The following is a 20232-nucleotide window of genomic DNA, read 5'->3' on the forward strand; positions in this document are numbered from 1 at the left end:
TGTGATCTTTTCATCCAGGCAACTTCTACAAGCTCATGGGTTCAGAAAAGTCTGCTCCACCGAGACGAACGTCAAAGCCATCAACAACAACGATAGATGCAAGCATGTCAACGCTTTAGCAACCATCCAATTTTTTTTTTAAAAATAATCATCACAGAACATTAGTACTCCCTCCGTCCGACAATGAGGGAGGGATGGATGTTAGCTTGAAAAACGATATGATATTATGGGACGGAGGGAGTAGTATTTAGTACTAGGACTGATTTTGGCAACGATTTAAACATGAGCTGTTTTACGGTGATTGGGTTAGTACTCGAAGTACTTAGCAGTACTTACATGTCTGATCACGTCTGATTTTTATTAGCCGTCAGATCTTGCGGGGAATTTTAATTGATTAAATTTAATATGTTAATTGCGAGAAGGGCATAATGGTCCAGGGGGAAATATTCTTGAACCGATCACCCGAGGACCAGATCCATGTCTACTCGATCCAGTTCAGAATCCTCCTCCGATCTATTCGTCGCCGCTCGCCGCTCCTGACCTTCTCCATCCTCGACCTGCCCGGTGAGAGGAATAAATTCATCGTCCTCCTCCTCCACCCAACCAACCCCAGCCCCCCATGCCGTCATCGAAGAAGAAGAAGGCCGGATCTGCGCCGGCTGAATCGGCGGCGACCGCGGCGGGCGATCCCATCTCTTCGCGCATACCATCCTTAAGGTATGAATTCGGCTTGGCGTTCTGCTCGTTCTCTTGGCCGTTGCGCCCCTCCACCGTGCATGCAGTACAACCTCAACCCCACAAGATCCGGCTACGGACTAGAACAACGAATGGAAAGCTTCATCGTGGCATAGTTTCTCTTGAGCTAATCGCATCATGTTTGTTTAAGTAAGATGTTGAGGGCATTGCTTACTTCCTTTGGTACCGCAGAAAAAAAGTGACTTACTTGACGTTTGAGATGAGATATACTAAAGGAAGATGAGATACTGGTTCCATAGTTCACTTAATTTAGTTTATTAAAGTCATCATCACTTTAGGTTTGCATAGTGCATGAAATATAGTTTAAAGGAAGATGAGATACTACTTGTTGGACGTTGATGATTGGTTTCCCTCACATGTCAAACGAGCAAAGTCTTTTCCATGCACTTGTCTTTGCCTATGAGCTATTTTACACCTGCAACATTGATAAACAGAAAGATGTTGATGATTGGTTTCCCTCACATGTCATATGCAGGAATACATGGCGTATGCAAGTGATGAGAGTATGTTCGAGTATGTAAATGTTGTCAGCAAGATGTTTGATAGTGAGGCTGAAGGCTATGAATTCTACAACAAATATGCTCTTGAAAAAGGTTTTAGTGTGAGGAAAAGCTACGTTGAGTGGGATGGATCCAACAAATACATAATTTTAAGGAAAATTGTGTGTAGTCGTCAAGGGTTTCGCAAAGAGAAGCACATGAAAAGAAAGATGGAAGATAGAAAGAGGAGGCCATGAAGTTTAACTCGTGTTGGGTGTAATGCTAAATTGGTCATTACGAGACAGGAGGAAACCGGTCGGTGGTTTGTCAAGGATTTCATCGATGAGCACAGCCATCCTCTAGCCCCACGGGATCTTTCTTGTTTGCTGCGTTTGCACAGACGAATTAGCGATGAGCAGAAAGCGGACATTGCGGACATGGAAAAATGTGGGATCCGCAAATACCGTATTATGGATATTTTGTGCTTTCAATATGGTGGATTTGATAAGGTTGGATGCATAAAGAGGGACGTTTATAATTTCTGTCATGCTAATAAGCAGGAGACAATCAGTGCCGGTGATGCTAATACGGTGATCATGCACATGATGGTGAGGCGAGAGCGAGATGTGGATTTTTTCTTCAAGTACTTGGTAGACGAGCATGGCCATCTAAAGGGACTGTTCTGGGCTGATAGTCAGTCGCGACTTGACTACGAGGCTTTCGGAGACGTCATTGTTTTCGATAGCACATACAGAACCAACAAATACAATCTGCCACTCGTGCCGTTTGTCGGGTTGAATCACCACCGCAGCACTGTTATTTTTGCTGTGGTATAATTTCTCATGAAACAAGCCAGGCATACGAGTGGATGTTGCAGACCTTTTCTGATTGCATGGCACAGAAGCATCCGATATCTGTGATCACAGATGGGGACCTTGCAATGCAGAGAGCAATAAGGGTGGTCTGGCCAGACACAAACCATAGACTATGTATATGGCACATTCAGCAGAACATTGTACGCCATCTACATGATGACGACGTAAAGGAGGAATTCAGATCTTTCATTTATGATACTTCTTCCATTGAAGAGCATGAGATAAAATGGATACAATTCTTACAACGGAATAAAGTAACCAGTGAGGAGTCTTGGCTGCATCAGATGTATCAGATGAGAAAGTTGTGGTGTGCTCCATATCTTGAGGGGCGTTGTTTCCTAGGATTGAGCAGCAATCAGAGGAGTGAGAGCTTGAACTCTGTGCTACATACGCATCTTGAGGGTAAGATGTCGTTGTTTGAAATGCTAGAGCACTATGAGCGTTGCCTTGCGTCGCGACGGATTAATGAAGCTCTCCATGACGTCGAAGCCTTGCAGTCCGTTCCATTTACAGAGCACTATGAGCGTTGCCTTGCAGTCCGTTCCATTTACGGAGGGACCATTTTGTCTAACTTAAGCCAGTTTTGGAAAAAGGTGAATTTTTCCACCACCTCCAAATCACCCAAATTTTCTTGTACATGGTGACCCACATGTGCCAAACATGTCTATGAAAGAAAATTTTGAAAAAATTAATTTTACAATGCCCCCTTGAGGCATAGACCGATGTTTTCAGCAGTCAGTCTAGAGGGCATTATAAATTCAAAAAAGTTCAAAAAATACAAAAACTTGGAAACCTAGTTTTGTTTGTGGAAGAGATCATCTGTTATTTTTTTGTTTTGTTTCAGAAACAGGATAAACCAAAGGGCCCACGTCTCCCCTCCAGAGTTTTCGAGGGCCAAAGGGCAGGACGTTTGAGTTTTGGAGGCAACTCCCCACGTCTCCCCTCCACTGGCAACTCCCCACGTCTCCCCTCCACTGGCAACTCCCCACGACCACGACGCAGGTAACTCCCCTCCTATTCCATTGCCGCTCCATCTTCCTCCCTCTGCCTCCCTCCTCATTCCATTGCCACTCCATCTTCCTCCCTCTGCCTCCCTCTGCCTCCACCATCAAGCAACTCCCCTCTGCCTCCACTATCGCTGGCCAGGAGGGTAATGGTGGAGGAATCGTGGAGCAACTCCCCTCCGTCTGCCAAGAGAATGGCGGAGGCATCGTGGAGCAACTGCCCAGCGTCTGCCAAGCAGCACCGTGGTGAGGCGTCTGGCAAGGAGCCGCTGATGGTCGACGACGATGTTCCGGTCCCCGAGCAGAAGCAGGACTACACCGTGCCGCTCATGGTTGATATCCACCTGAAGGAGAAGCTGGATGTCGTATGCACCAGCAATCCAGACGAAGCCGACAAGAGGATCCGCGACATGAGGAGGAGGCTCGGCGGCATGGTTTCTCGGTCGATCGGCGTTGATGTCGAGTATACCAGGGAAGATGAACCTCCGCAAATGGCTGCAGTTCTGCAGTTATGCGTGGAGGATCTCGTCCTGGTATACCACATCACCGCGGCAACCAAATGGTAAAAACATCCAGTTCTGAAGTTTCTAAAGTTCTGAAGTTTCTATCTAATTAGTAGTTTCTGAAGTTTCTAAAGTAGATGCAATAGTTCTGAAGCGAAATTTGGACGACAAATACATTTATGGTGATGTAAGCCCATTATACTCTATTCTACATCATTACTGCAACAACTGTCTTATTATTGTATGATTGAAAATTTGGCAGGTTATTATGGCATATGCTCGCATTAGCCAAATTGAGAATAATACTACCTCAATCATATCCCCTCAAGAAACCGAAAAGCTGTTACAAATGAAAGGGGTGGTTCCTGTTGAACGTGCAGCCTCATGGTTAGCTCGTGTAGCAGGAAAATTTGTAGGGCGCCGAAAGGTACACGTTTTCCACACTTTCATAGTTTACGTACACACTGTACACGACAAATTTCGGTTCTCAACCCAACCCAAATTCAATTGCAGGTGCATGTCCCACTCAATGTACACCAAAACCATTGGATGCTAATGATGTTTAATTTGACAAAAAAGAAATTCAGACTTTGAACTCCATGAATTATCATTGTGACAAGACCAAGGAAGATTCTCTTGTAAGTGTTCTCCTTCTGCCTCTTTTGATCCGCATAGAACATGAGCTCCCAAAGTACCGTAACCCTATGTATAACTCGTCGTACCCTAGGTGGACTCGATTCAGTTCTGCATTGACGAAGCTGTCAAGAAAGGGTTGATATCTCCAGCTAAGAACATCAATTTTGCCGAATGGACCAAAAAACGCTATGAGAACATACCACAACAGATCGATGGGTACGCATGGCCTCATAAATTATTATTTGCGTACACGAATAAGATTACTGATCTTTAACTAAACATCGCAGGACTTCCTGTGCGGTTTGGACACTGCAGTACATGTTGTCATGGAACAGGGATGAAATGACCGATATTTTGAACCAGGTAATTGAATGCCTAATTTAAATTTGTACTTTGTTTAGCTTGAAAGCTATGCTGACATCAGTGTCGATTATCCAATATAGGCAAGGATAGATATTTTCAGGTGGAAAATATGTACAACCTTACTACATTCAAATTGCAATGCGCTTCGTCTCGAATCATATAAGTTCCCCATAACGGTTAGCGCTACATGAAGAATATATCATTTATTTCATAAGTCTCAAGATTAGAACTAACGCAACACTCTCTCTTATACAGAAGGAGGTGTACGATGCCCAGCAAGCAGTTCTACCTGATGCTTCAGAAGAGGACGTACAATTAGTCAACAATCCTGATGGTTCCAACGAACCTGACACATCCAACTCCCAGAAGGATACCGGTGCACCCAACTCCCCCAAAAATGGTGCACCCAACTCCCCCAAAAGGAAGAGAGAACGTGGACGCCCGAGAAAGCTAGTCGATCCCGAGCAAGCAGCAAAAACAAAGAGTCTTAAAGAACTGAAACTTAAATTTGACAGCAAGACCATAGCCAACCAAGTGTCTTCGTTACCATCACGGTCACGCAGAGAGCATAAACTAGCACCAGCTTTATTGAGCCCATTCAAACACAAATAGGTAGCATCAATTGATCATCAATTGATACATGCTCATGCTCATGCTCTACTTCTAGCATCATTTGATACACGTTTTGTTTTTATCAGAAAGTGGAAATAGGTACTTTTGGCAATCATGAGCATCCTCTACTTATTGCAATATCTAATGCATTGATACATTCTCATGCTCATGCTCTACTTCTAGCATCATTTGATACACGTTTTGTTCTTATCAGAAAGTGGAAATAGGTACTTTTGGCAATCATGAGCATCCTCTACTTATTGCAATATCTAATGCATTGATACATTCTCATGCTCATGCTCTACTTTTAGCATCATTTGATACACGTTTAGTTCTTATCAGAAAATGGAAATAGGTACTTTTGGTAATCATGAGCATCCTCTACTTATTGCAATATCTAATACATCATCAGTACAAAGCTTGATTTGGCAATAGGTGGAATCGGCAATCATTTGCATGCTTTAATTTTGTCAAAAATTAATGCATAGTTCAGTTGTAATTGATCATAGATATGGCATGAACATGCTGAGTTATACACTAAACATAGTCATGCCAAGCTATAACTACCATAGTCATATTATTAGAGTTCCTAGCATGCATCACCGTATGGCAGAATAACACAGCAGCCATAACATAGACCACCGTACAATACTTGAGTTGCTAAGGCCTTGTACAATGCAAGATGCTTAGGGGAGTTGCTTATAGAAATAAACCAGGCTTTTCTTAAGCACATGTGCTTATTTGTACAGGGTAGACGCATAACTAGGCGTCTCTCCTGTAGAAATAGGCACCGGTGCTTCAGAAAAACCCTGTTTATTTTTCTGAGCACCACCCTAAGCATCTAGCATTGTACAAGGCTTAAACATGCATCACCAAAAAAGTATTAACAACTAGGAACACTAAACCAGAGTAGCAGCAAACTCTTAACATAAACGACAGATCAACCACCGCTCAGCATAGGTTCAGACACACCATAGGACATCAGTTTTAGACTCCAACAACAAACAAACATAGATAACATACCAGGACACGACGATCCTGGGGCAGCAGCAACACTATAGCAGCACATCACTTCTCTCCCTTCTTCAATGCATGTTGTAGGGCTCATTGACTTTGACAATCTCGAGGAAGCGTGCGTAGGCAGCATGTTTAGCCAGAGTACCGGCTTTATGCTTCTTACCATGTCCATTGCCAGTGCTGAAGGCATGCTGGATCATGCCATCTATGCCGCTACCGATCACCTTGCAATAGAAAGGGCACCCAATCTTGCCAAAGAAACGGTACTTGATCTTCCCAGCAATCAGATGCCTCAGGGTGTACCGGCTCTTGTTGTGCCTGCTGTCCATGCTGTAGTCCACGTCGTCGTCATCCTCCTGTGAATTAGTGAATTAGTACACATAGAAGAACTCAGCTAATCTATTATGGTACATTGACTTTAATTACAATGTTTTGAAAGTACACATGTGTAACATGGCAACTATCTATTTGCTAGAAACAAGGCGTATGTGCACATACATAATTGAGCCAAAGAAATTGACATGCATAAATATGGACGGTGGAATAGTTGCATTTATAGATTAGTGCACAAGTAGTACATAATTAACACATGAAAGACTTCATGAAGTGGCTTGGTTTAATGATATTTGATACTTGTTACAGGTGTAATTCTTATTGGAATCAGAAAATTGGCTTCATTATACTCCTCCATGTTTCACACAAGGGGGGTTTGTTCTATATACTGGAATGAAGAAACCATTATTCTTTCTGACATCGGCAATACTGCTTCTCCAACATTGTTAGACCCTGATAAGTTTGAGAAGGAAATTGGTAAAGGAGCTATGGGGTGTCTCACTGCTCATATTGATGAGAGATGTGGCTGTGATCATCTAGATAACATACTGTGGAAAATTGGCTAGATGAAATGTTTTGATTTTTTGGTATCCAGTGGATATGTACTGTCAGCCCATAATTATTAAGGGAGCGATCACTTTCTTTGCAAAATGGAAATCTGTATAGAATTTGCAAATGGATCATCTATGAACATGTGTGCAAACTAATCATCTATGAACATGTGTGCAAATTAATTCATCTACATAAAATAAAATGAATCAGGAACTGCAGCATTTTGTCACTGTCCTTGGGAAGCCAATGGAGAATCCTGCCATATATCCATTGTTTAACCCACTTTTTTCATTAATGTATCCCTGCCATGAACATTTTCTTGTATTTGGGTTCATTACCCCACTTCTTTCATTAATGTATCCCTTGTGAAACTTATGCTCATCTAGTTAACAAGACAAACCCCAATGCCATGAAAAAAACCCAGAGTATCCGCTGGAATCAGAATGTGATCAGATTTAAAAATCCACATCCAACATGAAGATCTATGCTAGATCCCTACAATCCTACATACGTAGAACTAGCACATCCAAGTGAAATTGATGCTCATCTAGTTAACAAGAAAAACCCCAATGTCATGAAAAAAACAGAGCAAAAAACAGAGTACTACCTCAGATAGCTCGTCGATGGCATCCTCGTCGAAGTCGCTGCCCTTCCTGCAATCTACGTCGAACTCCTTTATGGCGTTCTCCTCGTAGAGCTCTTCTATTTCGTCATGCACCTTGCGCTTACGCCTTCTCATCTCCTCCTCCTCCAGATCTTCCCCGACCTTGTGCTCGCCGACGGGTGCCTCGACGGCTGCGATGGCAGCGGGAGCAGGCACAACGGTCGCTGCACCGGCAGCTTCCGCCGCTACGGCGGACTCTGCCGCTCCACCTACGGCTGCAGCCACGGCAGCAGACTGCTCTGCTCCGATGATTGCCTCTGGCTCGTCCGCCGCATATTCACGTCCGCGCTTCATCGTCGGTCGAAGACAGGAGGAGGGAGGCGTAGGAAGGGAGGAGGGTGGTGAGGAAGGAGGAGAGGGTGGTGAGGTGGTGAGGAAGGAAGAGAGGGTGGGGAGAGGACGATGGTTTTCTACCCGATTTGGGGAAGAAATGCACTGCTCCTGCCTCTTGGAGTTATCGAGAAGCCGCGGGTGCCGATTTGACTTGACACACCCACCCGGTCGTCCCCATTCCACGTGGGGACGTGGCGGTCGTGCACGCGGTCGTGCACCTCCTGCGGTTTGCCATCAATTGCTATCGGTCTCACAAGTGGGTCACCTTGTCATCCACACAACCGAGCCACCATATGTACCACATTTTTCTTTCTCCCCGTCTCAACCACTCCACATCTTTCTTTCTCCCCTTCTCGACCAGCGCCGCCGCCGCTGCCATCTCCCGACGACCCCTCTCTTCGCTGCCGGTGCACGGCCGCCGCCAACTCCAGCAAGTACGTGAGATCTTCCCTCTTCTTCCCTTCCCCAATCGCGTCTCCCTACCGAGGCGGATCTGAGCCGATTGGTTTGGACTGAAACTTAGTTTTTGGATTGGATCTTGATTTGGTTTCTATGGTTTGAGACCAAATCAATCAATTAGTTTGAGCCGCCACTACCACCTACTACTGCTTCAAATCCAAGAGCCGCTGTTGCCGACCGGAGCTCGTCGGCTCTCTCGAGCTTTGACGTCATGTCTGATCTAGATTCATGACGTGCCCTCGCATATGGCTTTGTCCACGGTTTGAACCTTTGGATTCAATCCAAAAGTTGAAAACGGTTTGGACTGGGTTGGATGACGAGCATGTATAGTTCGGTTTGGTCTAGATTCTAAATGAAAATATCTGGATTGGTTTGGTTTTGATGTGTGCCGTGGATTGGACTGGTTTTTAGTTTGGATGCCGAACTATTCCCAGGTTCAGATGAGACGGGCATTGCCATTGTCATTGGCATTGCTTTATTACGTAGATGATAGAAAATAGATTGATTGGCCATTGCCAGTATAGGTTATCACTATGATTTATTATATGTATGATCTTTGTATTGTACTATGTACAATTCAACTTAGAGTTCAACATGTTCTATGTAGAATGGAGGAAGCACAATGTGGACGCTGCAACTCACGGTGCTGGACCAGCCTTTCTACTGCCACGCTGTTCGGCATCTACTTCCAGCCTTCTTTTGTTTTTGCAGCGGTAACAATTTATATGAACCTTCTGACAGTACATTCTTTTTGTTTTTTTCTATTTCCACTAATGTATTGTGTTTGTTATTTGTTTTTATCTTACACAGATCGTACCATGCAATGTGAGATTGGCATTCAATGAGCTCGTCGCAGACACCGTGACCTTCGACGCTCTTGGGGGCTCATACACTATGCAGGTCGAGAAGGGGCGAAAGATAACCCTGATAGGAGGAGATGATTGGGATCGTTTCATCGCCCGCATGCGTCTTAGTGGGGGTGAATTGATCAGCTTCTCCTTCAGAAGAGATAGGCCCAGGATTTCTGTTATCTATCTAAATTTGATTCCGGATAGTGAGGATGAAGTTCATGAGGAGGAAGATGGTGTTGATTCAGATGATGACGATTCAGATGATGATGAGAACCCACTTGTTGAATACCTGTATGCCCAAGGACTCAGACTGGGCGACAAGGAAATCGGCAACCTCTGGGACATGCTTCTGCTACGTGAAGACTACCTAGGGAAGCCATTCGTGACCCGCCTCACAAAGGCGAATGTTAAATGACATATCATGGTATGTTACTTAGTGTGGTAATTACATGATATGCATGCTTAGTTAGTGTAGTAGTTCATATGATATGCATGTTGTAGTACTGTGATGAGAGGCCTAGTTTAGAATTCATTTAGTGAAGAATTTTATGACATGCATGTAGTGTAGTAATATGCGATGATATGCTTAGTGTATGCAGTAATCTAATGATATGCCTAATTTCTGTAGTAATTTGATGCTTGGCGTATAGTGTAGTGATGTGATGATATATATGCTCAGTATTGAATCCAATGATATATGTGTCTTGAAGTGTATGCTTTGTTGATAATTGCACCTGACATGATCATATATCATGTCAACTGTTTTTAGAAATTACCTAAGAGGTTACTTGATAGCTGTGGCATCGACCCGGACGAAGAATGCATGGCTGCTGGACTACGCCTTACCAGAACGGGCTCCATCACCAGCTGTGCCTATGCAGTGGACACGGACGGTCGCACTGTCTTGAGCAGGGCAGGGTGGAAGAAGTTCCTTCGTGCCAAGAATCTTCGGGTAGGACAGGCCATCCTACTCACTATTGCGAACATCCGTCACCATGACTTGAGGATGATGATCACCATCCACCTCATTTAGAACTGGGGTGGGCCATGTATCAATGTGAAATGAACTTGCTATGTTAGCTCTTGTTTGCGAGTACTTGTCGTGTATTACCGTACCTATATCTACTCATATCTGGGTACTATTGCTTGTGATGGATTGCAACTATTATTAACTGGTAACTAATGCTCTACTAGCTATGATTATTCCACTGTGTGATGTTTTATAGGCTGTAGTGTGACATGGTAACTGTTATATATGGTAGAGGCTTGTCTCTAAGACCTTGTACAATGCAAGGTGCTTAGGGATGTGCTTCCACTGTGTGATGTTTTGTACGTGCCAGGTTGTAGTATGAAATGCTAACTGTTCTATATGGTAGTGGTTGGTCTCTAATTGGACCGACATGTTGAACTAGTATCAATGGTAGAGACGTTTCGTTATGCGCCACATCCAACAGTTCACATAATTAATTATTCAAAGATTAAGGTATGAAACCCTTGGTCATACATAGCAACATTTCGCTCCTAAAAATTAAGGTACTTCCACATTCAAACAAACTAATACTACAAATTCGAAGGAACTACTTAATACATTAACAACACATAGGGAAGTAGCCCTGGTCCAACGGCTTGAGAAATGATGAACAAAAACTGAAAGAAGAAGGATCAGCCAATAGCAGCACCATCAGCCTCCCAGCCTCACAACTTCAGCCAGCCTGGTGAACTCCAGGTTTTTTCCTGCAAAACACACATGTGATGTTGGAGGCAAGAAAATAAATATGCCAGGGGTCTTGTCATGGCATCTAATCGTACGGAATGCTAGTACAAATGATGGAGAACAAAACATCCAACATGAGCAAATTCATAGGAGTTCTAGATCCATGGATGCCATCAAGAAAAATTGCTCAGTTTTAATTCAGACTCAAGACTTGGTGAAAACATGCATATTCATATTAGCAACATTGATATGGCATCTTTGCAAGCTTGGGTCAGTGACTTGTCTTGTGTTTCATGGCATGACAATAATTTTAACAATAAATAGACATGAAATTGACCCAAACTCATGTACAAAGTTAGGCCATATGATGCATGGATTAATTCACACATAAATGACAAAATGCCAACTTTGTGTAGAATTTGCAGTACTGAAATATTTCAGTGTGTACCGGTATGTACTGAAACTGCAGTACTGAAATAATTCAGTGTGCATCGGTGTGTACTGAAATTGTAGTAACGAAATATTTCAGTGCCTACCGGTGTGTACCGAAATATTTCAGTGTCTACCACTACAACATTACAAATTTTGCCTAGGGCAGTACCGAAATATTTCAGTGCCTACCGGTGTGTACCGAAATATTTCAGTGTCCACCACTACAACATTACAAATTTTGCCTAGGGCAGTTCCGAAATATTTCAGTGCCTACCGGTGTGTACCGAAATATTTCAGTGTCTACCACTAGAACATTACTAATTTTTCCTAGGGTTCATATGATGCCTAGGGTTCACATACATCATAATCCATCCTCCAAATCCATGTACTCAAATGTTCATGCAATTCATTGAGATTAAAATGCCATCTAGCATTCCCTCTCTGAGCTATTACGATCAGTATCACCACGATGTAAGCACGAGCAGTAGGAAGATGAGGAGTGGGGAAGTTTACTCTAAACATAGCTACCGCCGCCGTTCAGACGAGGAGAGCGGCAAGGGAAGCGTGGAGAACGGCGGGGAAGCGAGGTCGCGACCACTGTCCTCCTCATCTTGCGCTTCGGAGTCGCTGGTGACTCGGTTGGAGGCTGCACAATCTGCAACAGCACCTCGTGCACGGTGGGTTCCTGATCCAGTGGATGCTCTACCCTGGATCTGAACGCCCACCACCTCCGCCTGGTCCACTCGCTGGACGAATTGGCCTGCTCCATCGCCCAGAGGAGGATCTCGATCTTCTGAATCGGTTGCGCGGGCGTGGGGAAAAGCTTTGCCCTCTCCTTCTTCGTCAAATTCTTGAGAGTGGCCATTGCCGTCCAGCTCATCTGCCTTGTGTTGTCAAACCAAGAACGGATCTCCCTCAACCTGGCCAACTTGACCTGGTCGCCGACGGCGATCTGCACGAAGTCGGTGTTCTCGCCGCCGGCCATCAGCTCGATCTGTCGTGGAAGAGGGGGTGGGGGTGGGTGGGGTGGGTGCCTGAGTGGAGCGAAGTTGCAGCGGCAAGAAGGAGGAGATGACTGCGGTGGATTTGGAGGAGAGGGAGGAGATGGCCGCCGATGAGTAATTGTGGAATGTGTAGCACCACGGCGGCGGTTATGCATTCGACGAGAGGGGCGCCGCGTGCAAATTTTCCTAGGACTAAACTGCCCCTAGATTAAACGCGTCCCCACCTTGTCACGAGTACCGGCCCCACTCGTTTTAGTACTTTCGCGTACTTTCATCGGAGTACTACCCAGTACTTCATATTTGTCTGCCGTTAGATCGACATCAATAAACGGTTGTAAAAAAGCCCAACCACTCTAAAACTTGTATTTAAACATATCGTGATTCCTAAATCATCAATGCCTAGGAAATGCCACGGTGCCAATCTTGGGCAAATTCACATTACCCCTACCATCCGCTTGAAGTTTGAGCAAGTGTCACTTGTAACATGATCATCATAATATTGTGAACACGCATATTTTTTTTGGGTAGTCCAAACTCCAAAGGTGCCCTTTTTGTAAAAAAAAAAAGCACGTTCTCTCTGGTGGAAAATGATTTTTCTTTTTTCTTCCGCAGTGAGGAAATTTTGTCAAACGTTAAAATATAGGAAAAATTATACATGTACATGTCTGTTTTGTTGAGATCCTGGATTTTTTATATAGAAAACCTTTTTTTAGAGCATTGAAGCTGCCAAGAGAGCAAAGATGTTTCTTTTTGCATTAAAATGGCACGATCATGTAAATAATACCATTTCTTTATTGTATAGTTTTTTTAACTAATTTATGATTTACTGTTCATTCCAGGAGACATTTCTCTGCTCCTGTGAATTTTGAGTTTATCTTAATAATCATCTTTACAATCACCTATCTTGTACTGCTTTTTAAGCCACCGTTTTTTAAGTAAATAAATTCAATTTTGGATGCGTTTTTGGTTATAAATGAACAGCTTTAGCTACGTTCATTTAGTCTAGTCATTCTGTGCCACATTTACAACATTTAGCAACAAACCAACGCCATTATACCCAGAAAGCATTGAGATGTACTTCCTCTGTAAACTAATATAAGATGTTTTAGATCACTAAAGGATCGAAGAATTATTCCAATTGATACAACACATACTTTTTCTTATTCATTGCATGTGCACTGGTGCTACTTTCTACAGTAGTAGTACAGCCATGCGAGTTGGGCAGTGCCACAAAAGCTCTAATCGGAGTTCATAGCTGACCCTAGAAGAACCTATCAACAGATGGATCAGACTCCGACAAGCTACCTTCAAAGTTCACCTTGCAGCCACCAGGTAGCTGCAACCCAGCTTCCTCGCAGCTCTGCCTTGTAACCTGAGGACATGACCGGACGTCGAGGTACTCGAGTGCCTTGCATGACTCTATCACGCTGCTCACTCCCACAACTGTGAGGTCAACACAATTGTTGATCTTCAGAACTCTCAATTCCGACCGGAACAAGTTCGCTTCCATGCCCTGAAATGCCGCATCAGTTATTTGGTCGCAGCACCCGACATCAATAGCGGCAAGAAGTTTACAGTTGCACAACAGACTTCTCAACGAGGCGTCTGTTATTTTCAAGCACCAGTCCATTCTTAAAATCCGGAGGCTGCTACAGCAGGCAAGAGCTAGTGCTTCTATGGAGTCATCGCTAATATCCCGACATCCACCGATGATGAGAGTCTCTAGGTTGCAGCAGAACTTAGCTAGTGAATAGATAGACTTGTTGCCCACTTTGCTGCAATCCAACAGTTTCAATGACAATAGAGATGACGACGAGACCTCAGCAATTTTGCAAATTCCAGGATCACCAACTTTATTGCATTTGCTTATGTCTAGTGACTTCATTTTATGACAACCATCGGCTAGAGCTGAGATTCCAGCATCTGTTATGCTGTTACATCCTGCAGCACCAAGCTCTTCCAAGTTCAAACAGTTTTTTGATACAGCATGCAACAAATTATCAGTTATTAATCTGCAACCTGCGATGTGCAACTGTCTCAATTTCTGGCACCCTGACGCAATCACCTTTAAACCTTTATCACTAAGTTTTTTGCAGTGAGAGACATCTAGGGTTTGCAGACATTGCAGCCCTTCTCCTAATTTGACCATTCCAACATCAGTGATACCTAAGACATACATGAACAGTAGAATATGTAAATACATTAGATTAAGGAAATACCAACAATTCACAGCCAAATCAGATAACTGGTGCCCGCTATTATATTTAGTCTCCACAAACTCTAAGTGCCATTTAGGTTCAAGAAAAATAAATAAAGAACACAAGTATCAGCCCGTGCTAAAAACTGCGCGCCTGAAGCCAAAATGGCAATGAAAGATGTTGGTCCAGTTCTGAACTGCGTGAATGCATCAATACCGAAGACTTGTAACTTCTAGCAATGCTAGTAACTTCACAGTGCTGAAGATTACCAATATTAATCACTGTGTCAGAGAAATGCTACAAAGACCACAAGTTGTATGAATACATATTTTGTTGGAAGTACATTTGCCCAGCTAGAAATTCTCTAGTCAGACTACCCAAATTGAACTGATGGGTTATTACCACAACAAAGTACCAAACAGAACTTTATCTCGGAGCTGTAAAAGAAGTACAAATGGGATTCCACATCACGGAAATCAGCATGTTCTATAAACACAATTGAGGACAACTGAACATCTGCATCTGACCAGCATATAGAACCAAACATTTAACCAGGGCTACAAATATCTCTACTAGAGTCGAGTTCTCTGGTCTAAGACAGTAGCCAGCGTAATATAACCTGCGCCGAAAACGACCTTCCAGAAATATCCCCGGCCTCTGCATCTGAACGATGCATACGGCCAATTTATTAATTATTAACACAAGACCTTACAAAGTCGTACAACAGTAAGACCAAAGCCACCATCTTCGCAACCTCTATCGCTACTCCTATCTAACTGATGAAGGGGCGCTGATGGTCTGGGCCTAATACCAAACAGACCTCGCAGCCAAACCTAACATCTAATACCAAATAGACCTCGCAGCCAAACCTAACATCTAAGACCTGAGGTCCCAACCAGGACGCCTGCCGGGTATGGGCACCCACCAGTCCGGCGTGCTCCTCAACCAGGACGCCTGCTGGGTATGAGGCCGCCACAGCCACCTGTCACATATCCATCTTCGGAGCTGTACTGTTGCATCGGCCTTGCCCGGTCTCGCTGCCGCCGACGCCACCACGACGCCAGACAGCGTCGACCTCCTGCGCGTGTCCGTCACCACACATCTGACGCCAAGCCTCCGCTGCTCCATGCCGCCAAGAGCCGCCGCCAAGAATATGTAGAACGAAACACCGCTCCACCGAAAGGGAGGCAGCACACCCCCACCCCTCACCTGCAGACCCTTCCATCCGATCCCAATGTCCTTGGCGTCGCCTCCAGGAAGGTTACGGTGCACGGGGCGCCGCCGACGCCCGATCCGCATCGGATCTTGGGCTTTCACCCGGACATGGGTCGGAGTGGAGAGATGGTGCCCTCAGCAGCGCCCCCAAGGAGGAAAGCGGCGCCAAAAAGCGGCGTCGCCGCTGCCGGCCAGCCAAGGCGGCCAAGGTTTCCCCCGGACACCGATCTGCTCCACCAGAACACACCGGAGTTGGATCCGGCAAGATCCAAACCGAACCGGGAAATTTCTCATGTATGTACTTCTCACTTCGAATTAGAGCAGTAGCTGTAGCTGTGTGGGCTATTTGGTAGGCATCGAACATGTATATTGTGTGGCTTACCAGTTCGTATTTCATTAAATTTCTTTGTTCACGTGTGTGTGATTGAACGATTAAAATTTGACAGAGTTAAAATGATGCCACAACAAAGTTCTTCAGACGCCCCAGTTTGCTTATTCTCTCTCATCTTTGTAGGGTAAGAAAAACCCAATAAATCACAAATCGTACTACTCCGTATTTGATAAGAAGGAAAGCTTTCTGCATTTGCGAGTTCACGCACACAAACAGCGCGAATGGATCCGGCCGAAAGGAGGTCTCACCTTTGCAGTTCTGCAGGGCGAGGACTCGCAGATTGCAGAACCCCCCTGCAATGACGTCCAGATCGTCGTCGATAACACCGGGGTAGAACGAGCGAGACGGCGACTGGGAGAGATCCAGCTCGAGAATGCCCGGGAAGCGTGCTGCCAGGCGGCGCAGCATGGACGGACCGGCGCGCGCGCGCAGGCGGCGGCGCTCGGAGCTCTGGATCCGGAGCCAGCGCCTGCACACGAGCCCGAACGCGTCGCGCTCCGACTCGGGCCTCAGGCGGGTGAGCACCGCACGGAGCTCATCGTCGGTGAGCACCTCGTTGACGAGGGCCTCATCGCCTTCCGACCGTGATGCAGACATGACCGGAGTTAAGGAGTCACTAGTTTTTTCGGTGAAGGGGTTATTAGTTTTCAGTCCATTTGCAATGGAGACTTCTTTTCTTTGGGGACATTTGCAACGTAGATGGACGATGGACTGCAATAATTCAATTCGACGCCCCGGCCAATCAACACCCGGTGAACAGCAGAAAAGAAACCTGATTTTTTATGCAAGTTGCTCAAATGGGTGATCTTCGTGCATTTTTTTTGGGTTGTTTGGACATTCAAGAAGCTCGTGACAAATAAGACAAAATTGACTGTGAACAATGTTGTTTTCAAAAGTTTTTCAGACGTTTGAAATTTGTCTTTTTTGCGACGAACTTCTCGAATGTCCAGACTTTACCAAGTTGTGTACGGACATCACGCAATCACAAAAAGGAGCATTTTGCCCACAAAAAAAATCAGAGTTTTAATTTATTTTTTCTATTTAAAATAATTTTACTATTCACACCCGGGCTGATCTAAGCCGCCAGCATTTGATGGATGGACTTTTACATCCGCTGCAACATAATTGGGTCTGGTCGTCTCGGCCTCTTGGCATGTGAGAATTGACAATGGACCGCTCAAGGGATGTCACACCGAAAACTTGAGCAGCTCTCGCTCGCCATCCGAGAGTACCTTCGACTCCATGGTGATGTCCAGACGAAGAATCACCTCGTTAGCTATCATGATTTGAAATTTGACGTTCCATGAAGTGGTCGCTTCACCTAGCCAATCGTGCGAGCGGTGGTTTTTAACTCAGCTGCTAGACGCTTGAAGGGATTGGCAATTGGCTGGTGCTCATTCTACATTTCCCGCACCATATTTTGGAAGCCTCGGCCTTTGTCTAGAAGGTTTGGAAGTAAAATCGGTTTCCTCACCGCATGCGGGGGGTCAAGAACCAAAAGAAGTGGACAATGATTCGGCACGAGCATGCTGAACACCGAGAGGAAAGAGAAAAGGTGCATGGCTTCCCAATCAACTATTGTGACGACATGGTCCAATTTCTCCAACGTGGGCTAGCTGTTGAAGCTCAGTAGACCATGTGTACCTCCTGCCAGGTATAGATCCTTAAGCTCTAGCTCCATAAGCATCCTCCGGAACTTGCCCGTCATACGGTGATTTATCCTCTCATTGTTCTTACCGGATAGATCATCAATGAGGTTGAAATCTCCGGCTACTACCCAAGGGTCAGCATGCATGTCCGTAATATCCTTCAATCGCAACAACTTTACAAGACTGAGATTTCATGGGTCAAATTTATATAGGACACATATTATGGTAATAGTCACCTAAGGGACAAAATGATTGGATCTTTCTGGTGGAGAGTTATGCTCAAATTGCTACCCATTTACAAGCAACATTCTATTTGTAAAGTTGGAAAGGGGGATACAATACTGAAAGTGCGTTATATCGACTAAAGGAGGGGTGAATAGGCGATTTTTACAAATTCATCACTGAGGAATTTCATGGTGATGAAATTCCTAAGGTACAAACTACTTAGCAGCGGAATAAGTACTCAGATGCAAACATAACAGAGTAGTAGCACAGTCATCATAAAGATATGAAAGACGAGCACAGAATACAAGTAGCGTAAACACAGGATAAGCAGGCAGAAGACAAACTGACTGAGGAAATTGAACTGAGGAAATTGAGAAAGTCTTCAGTCAAAGTCTTCAAACAGTAACGATCAAGTACAACAACACAATAATGAGGAAACGAAAGGGTTGAGAAAATAGAACCAGTTAGCTCGGTGAAGACAATGATTTGGTAGACCAGTTCCAACTGCTGTGACAGTCGTACGTCTGGTTGGAGCAGCTAGGTATTCAAACCCGAGGACACACCATCCTCACCGTATTCTCCTTGAGCTAAGATCACATAGACCTCGCCCAATCACTCGTGGTAAGTCTTCAGGTGACTTCCAAACCTTCACAGACTCGGTCACTTGGCGATCCACAATTTCCACTTGGATGCTCTAGACCATGACGCCTAACCGTCTGGAGTATGCACAATCCTCAAAGGTAACAAGCGTCAGTTCCACACTGGAACAATCTCTTCAGTGATGCTCAATCACTTTGGGTTTTTAGGTGTTTGATTTGGGTTTTTGGGTTTTTCCTCACTAGGTGATTTTCGCTCAAAGTCCTCGGAGGATGGGATGCTCTCAATGACAAGTGTCAGTTTCTCGCAGAGTAGCCAACCAACTAGTGGTTGTAGGTGGCGGCTATTTATAGCCTAGGGAGCAGCACGACATGATAAGACATAAATGCCCTTCAATGATATGACCGTTAGGTGGGTAAGATATTTTGGGACAGCTGGCGCATAGCACAACAATGGTCGGAAATTTGAGGTTCAAATTCCTCAGGGCTATCATGTTCCTCACTTGTAGGCAATCCGCACCGACGAATTCCTAACTCCTCAGTTAAAACAAATTCCTCAGAAACCAGAAGATCTTCGTCTCTGTCACTGAGGAAATGGACTGAACTGTATGAGATTTCCAATGGCTTCACTCGAAAGGATTGGTAGGTGTAGGATTTTGAGATGAGCATCACTTGGAAACTTTTCCTTAGTTTTACCTCGACCCCATTTAACAGTACGGTGTTTCCTATTGTTGGAGAACGTAGTAATTTCAAAAAAATTCCTATGCACATGCAAGATCATGGTGATGCATAGCAACGAGAGGGAAGAGTATCGTCCACGTACCCTCGTAGACCATAAGCGTAAGCATTATGAGAACGTGGTTGATGTAGTCGTACGTCTTCACGATCCGGCCGATCCAAGTACCGAACGTACATCACCTCCGAGTTCAGCACACGTTCAGCTCGATGATGTCCCACGAACTCCGATCCAACAGAGCTTCACAGGAGAGTTGCGTCAGCACGACGACGTGATGACGGTGATGATGTTGCTACCAAAGCAGGGCTTCGCCTAAGCACCGCTACGATATGATCGAGGTGGATTATGGTGGAGGGGGGGCACCGCACACGGCTTAGAACAATCAACTTGTGTGTCCTAGGGTGCCCCTGTCCCCGTATATAAAGGAGCAAGGGGGAGGCCGACCGGCCCTTGCAGGGCGCGTCAGGAGGAGGAGTCCTCCTCCTAGTAGGAGTAGGACTCCCCTTTCCTACTCCTACTAGGAGGGGGAAAGGAAGGAGGAGAGGGAGAAGGAAAGGGGGGCGCCGCCCCCTTCCCTAGTCCAATTCGGACTAGAGGGGGAGGGGGCCCGCGGCCTGCCCTGGCCGGCCCTCTCT

At 45.0% G+C, this 20232-nt stretch overlaps 1 protein-coding gene across 1 annotated transcript; it reads right to left on the reverse strand.

Moving 5' to 3' along the window:
- Positions 1-13671: 13671 nt before the first annotated feature.
- On the reverse strand, positions 13672-17072 carry LOC123127817 (F-box/LRR-repeat protein 2). Its single transcript, XM_044547655.1, has 2 exons — positions 16640-17072; positions 13672-14753 (listed from the first exon to the last, which is right to left on the reverse strand). Exons 1-2 carry the CDS (start codon positions 16986-16988, stop codon positions 13849-13851), a joined length of 1254 nt encoding a protein of 417 aa, XP_044403590.1. The 5' UTR covers positions 16989-17072; the 3' UTR covers positions 13672-13848.
- Positions 17073-20232: the final 3160 nt, after the last annotated feature.

Source organism: Triticum aestivum, chromosome 6A, assembly GCF_018294505.1.
Source record: "Triticum aestivum cultivar Chinese Spring chromosome 6A, IWGSC CS RefSeq v2.1, whole genome shotgun sequence".
Lineage (NCBI taxonomy): Eukaryota > Viridiplantae > Streptophyta > Magnoliopsida > Poales > Poaceae > Triticum > Triticum aestivum.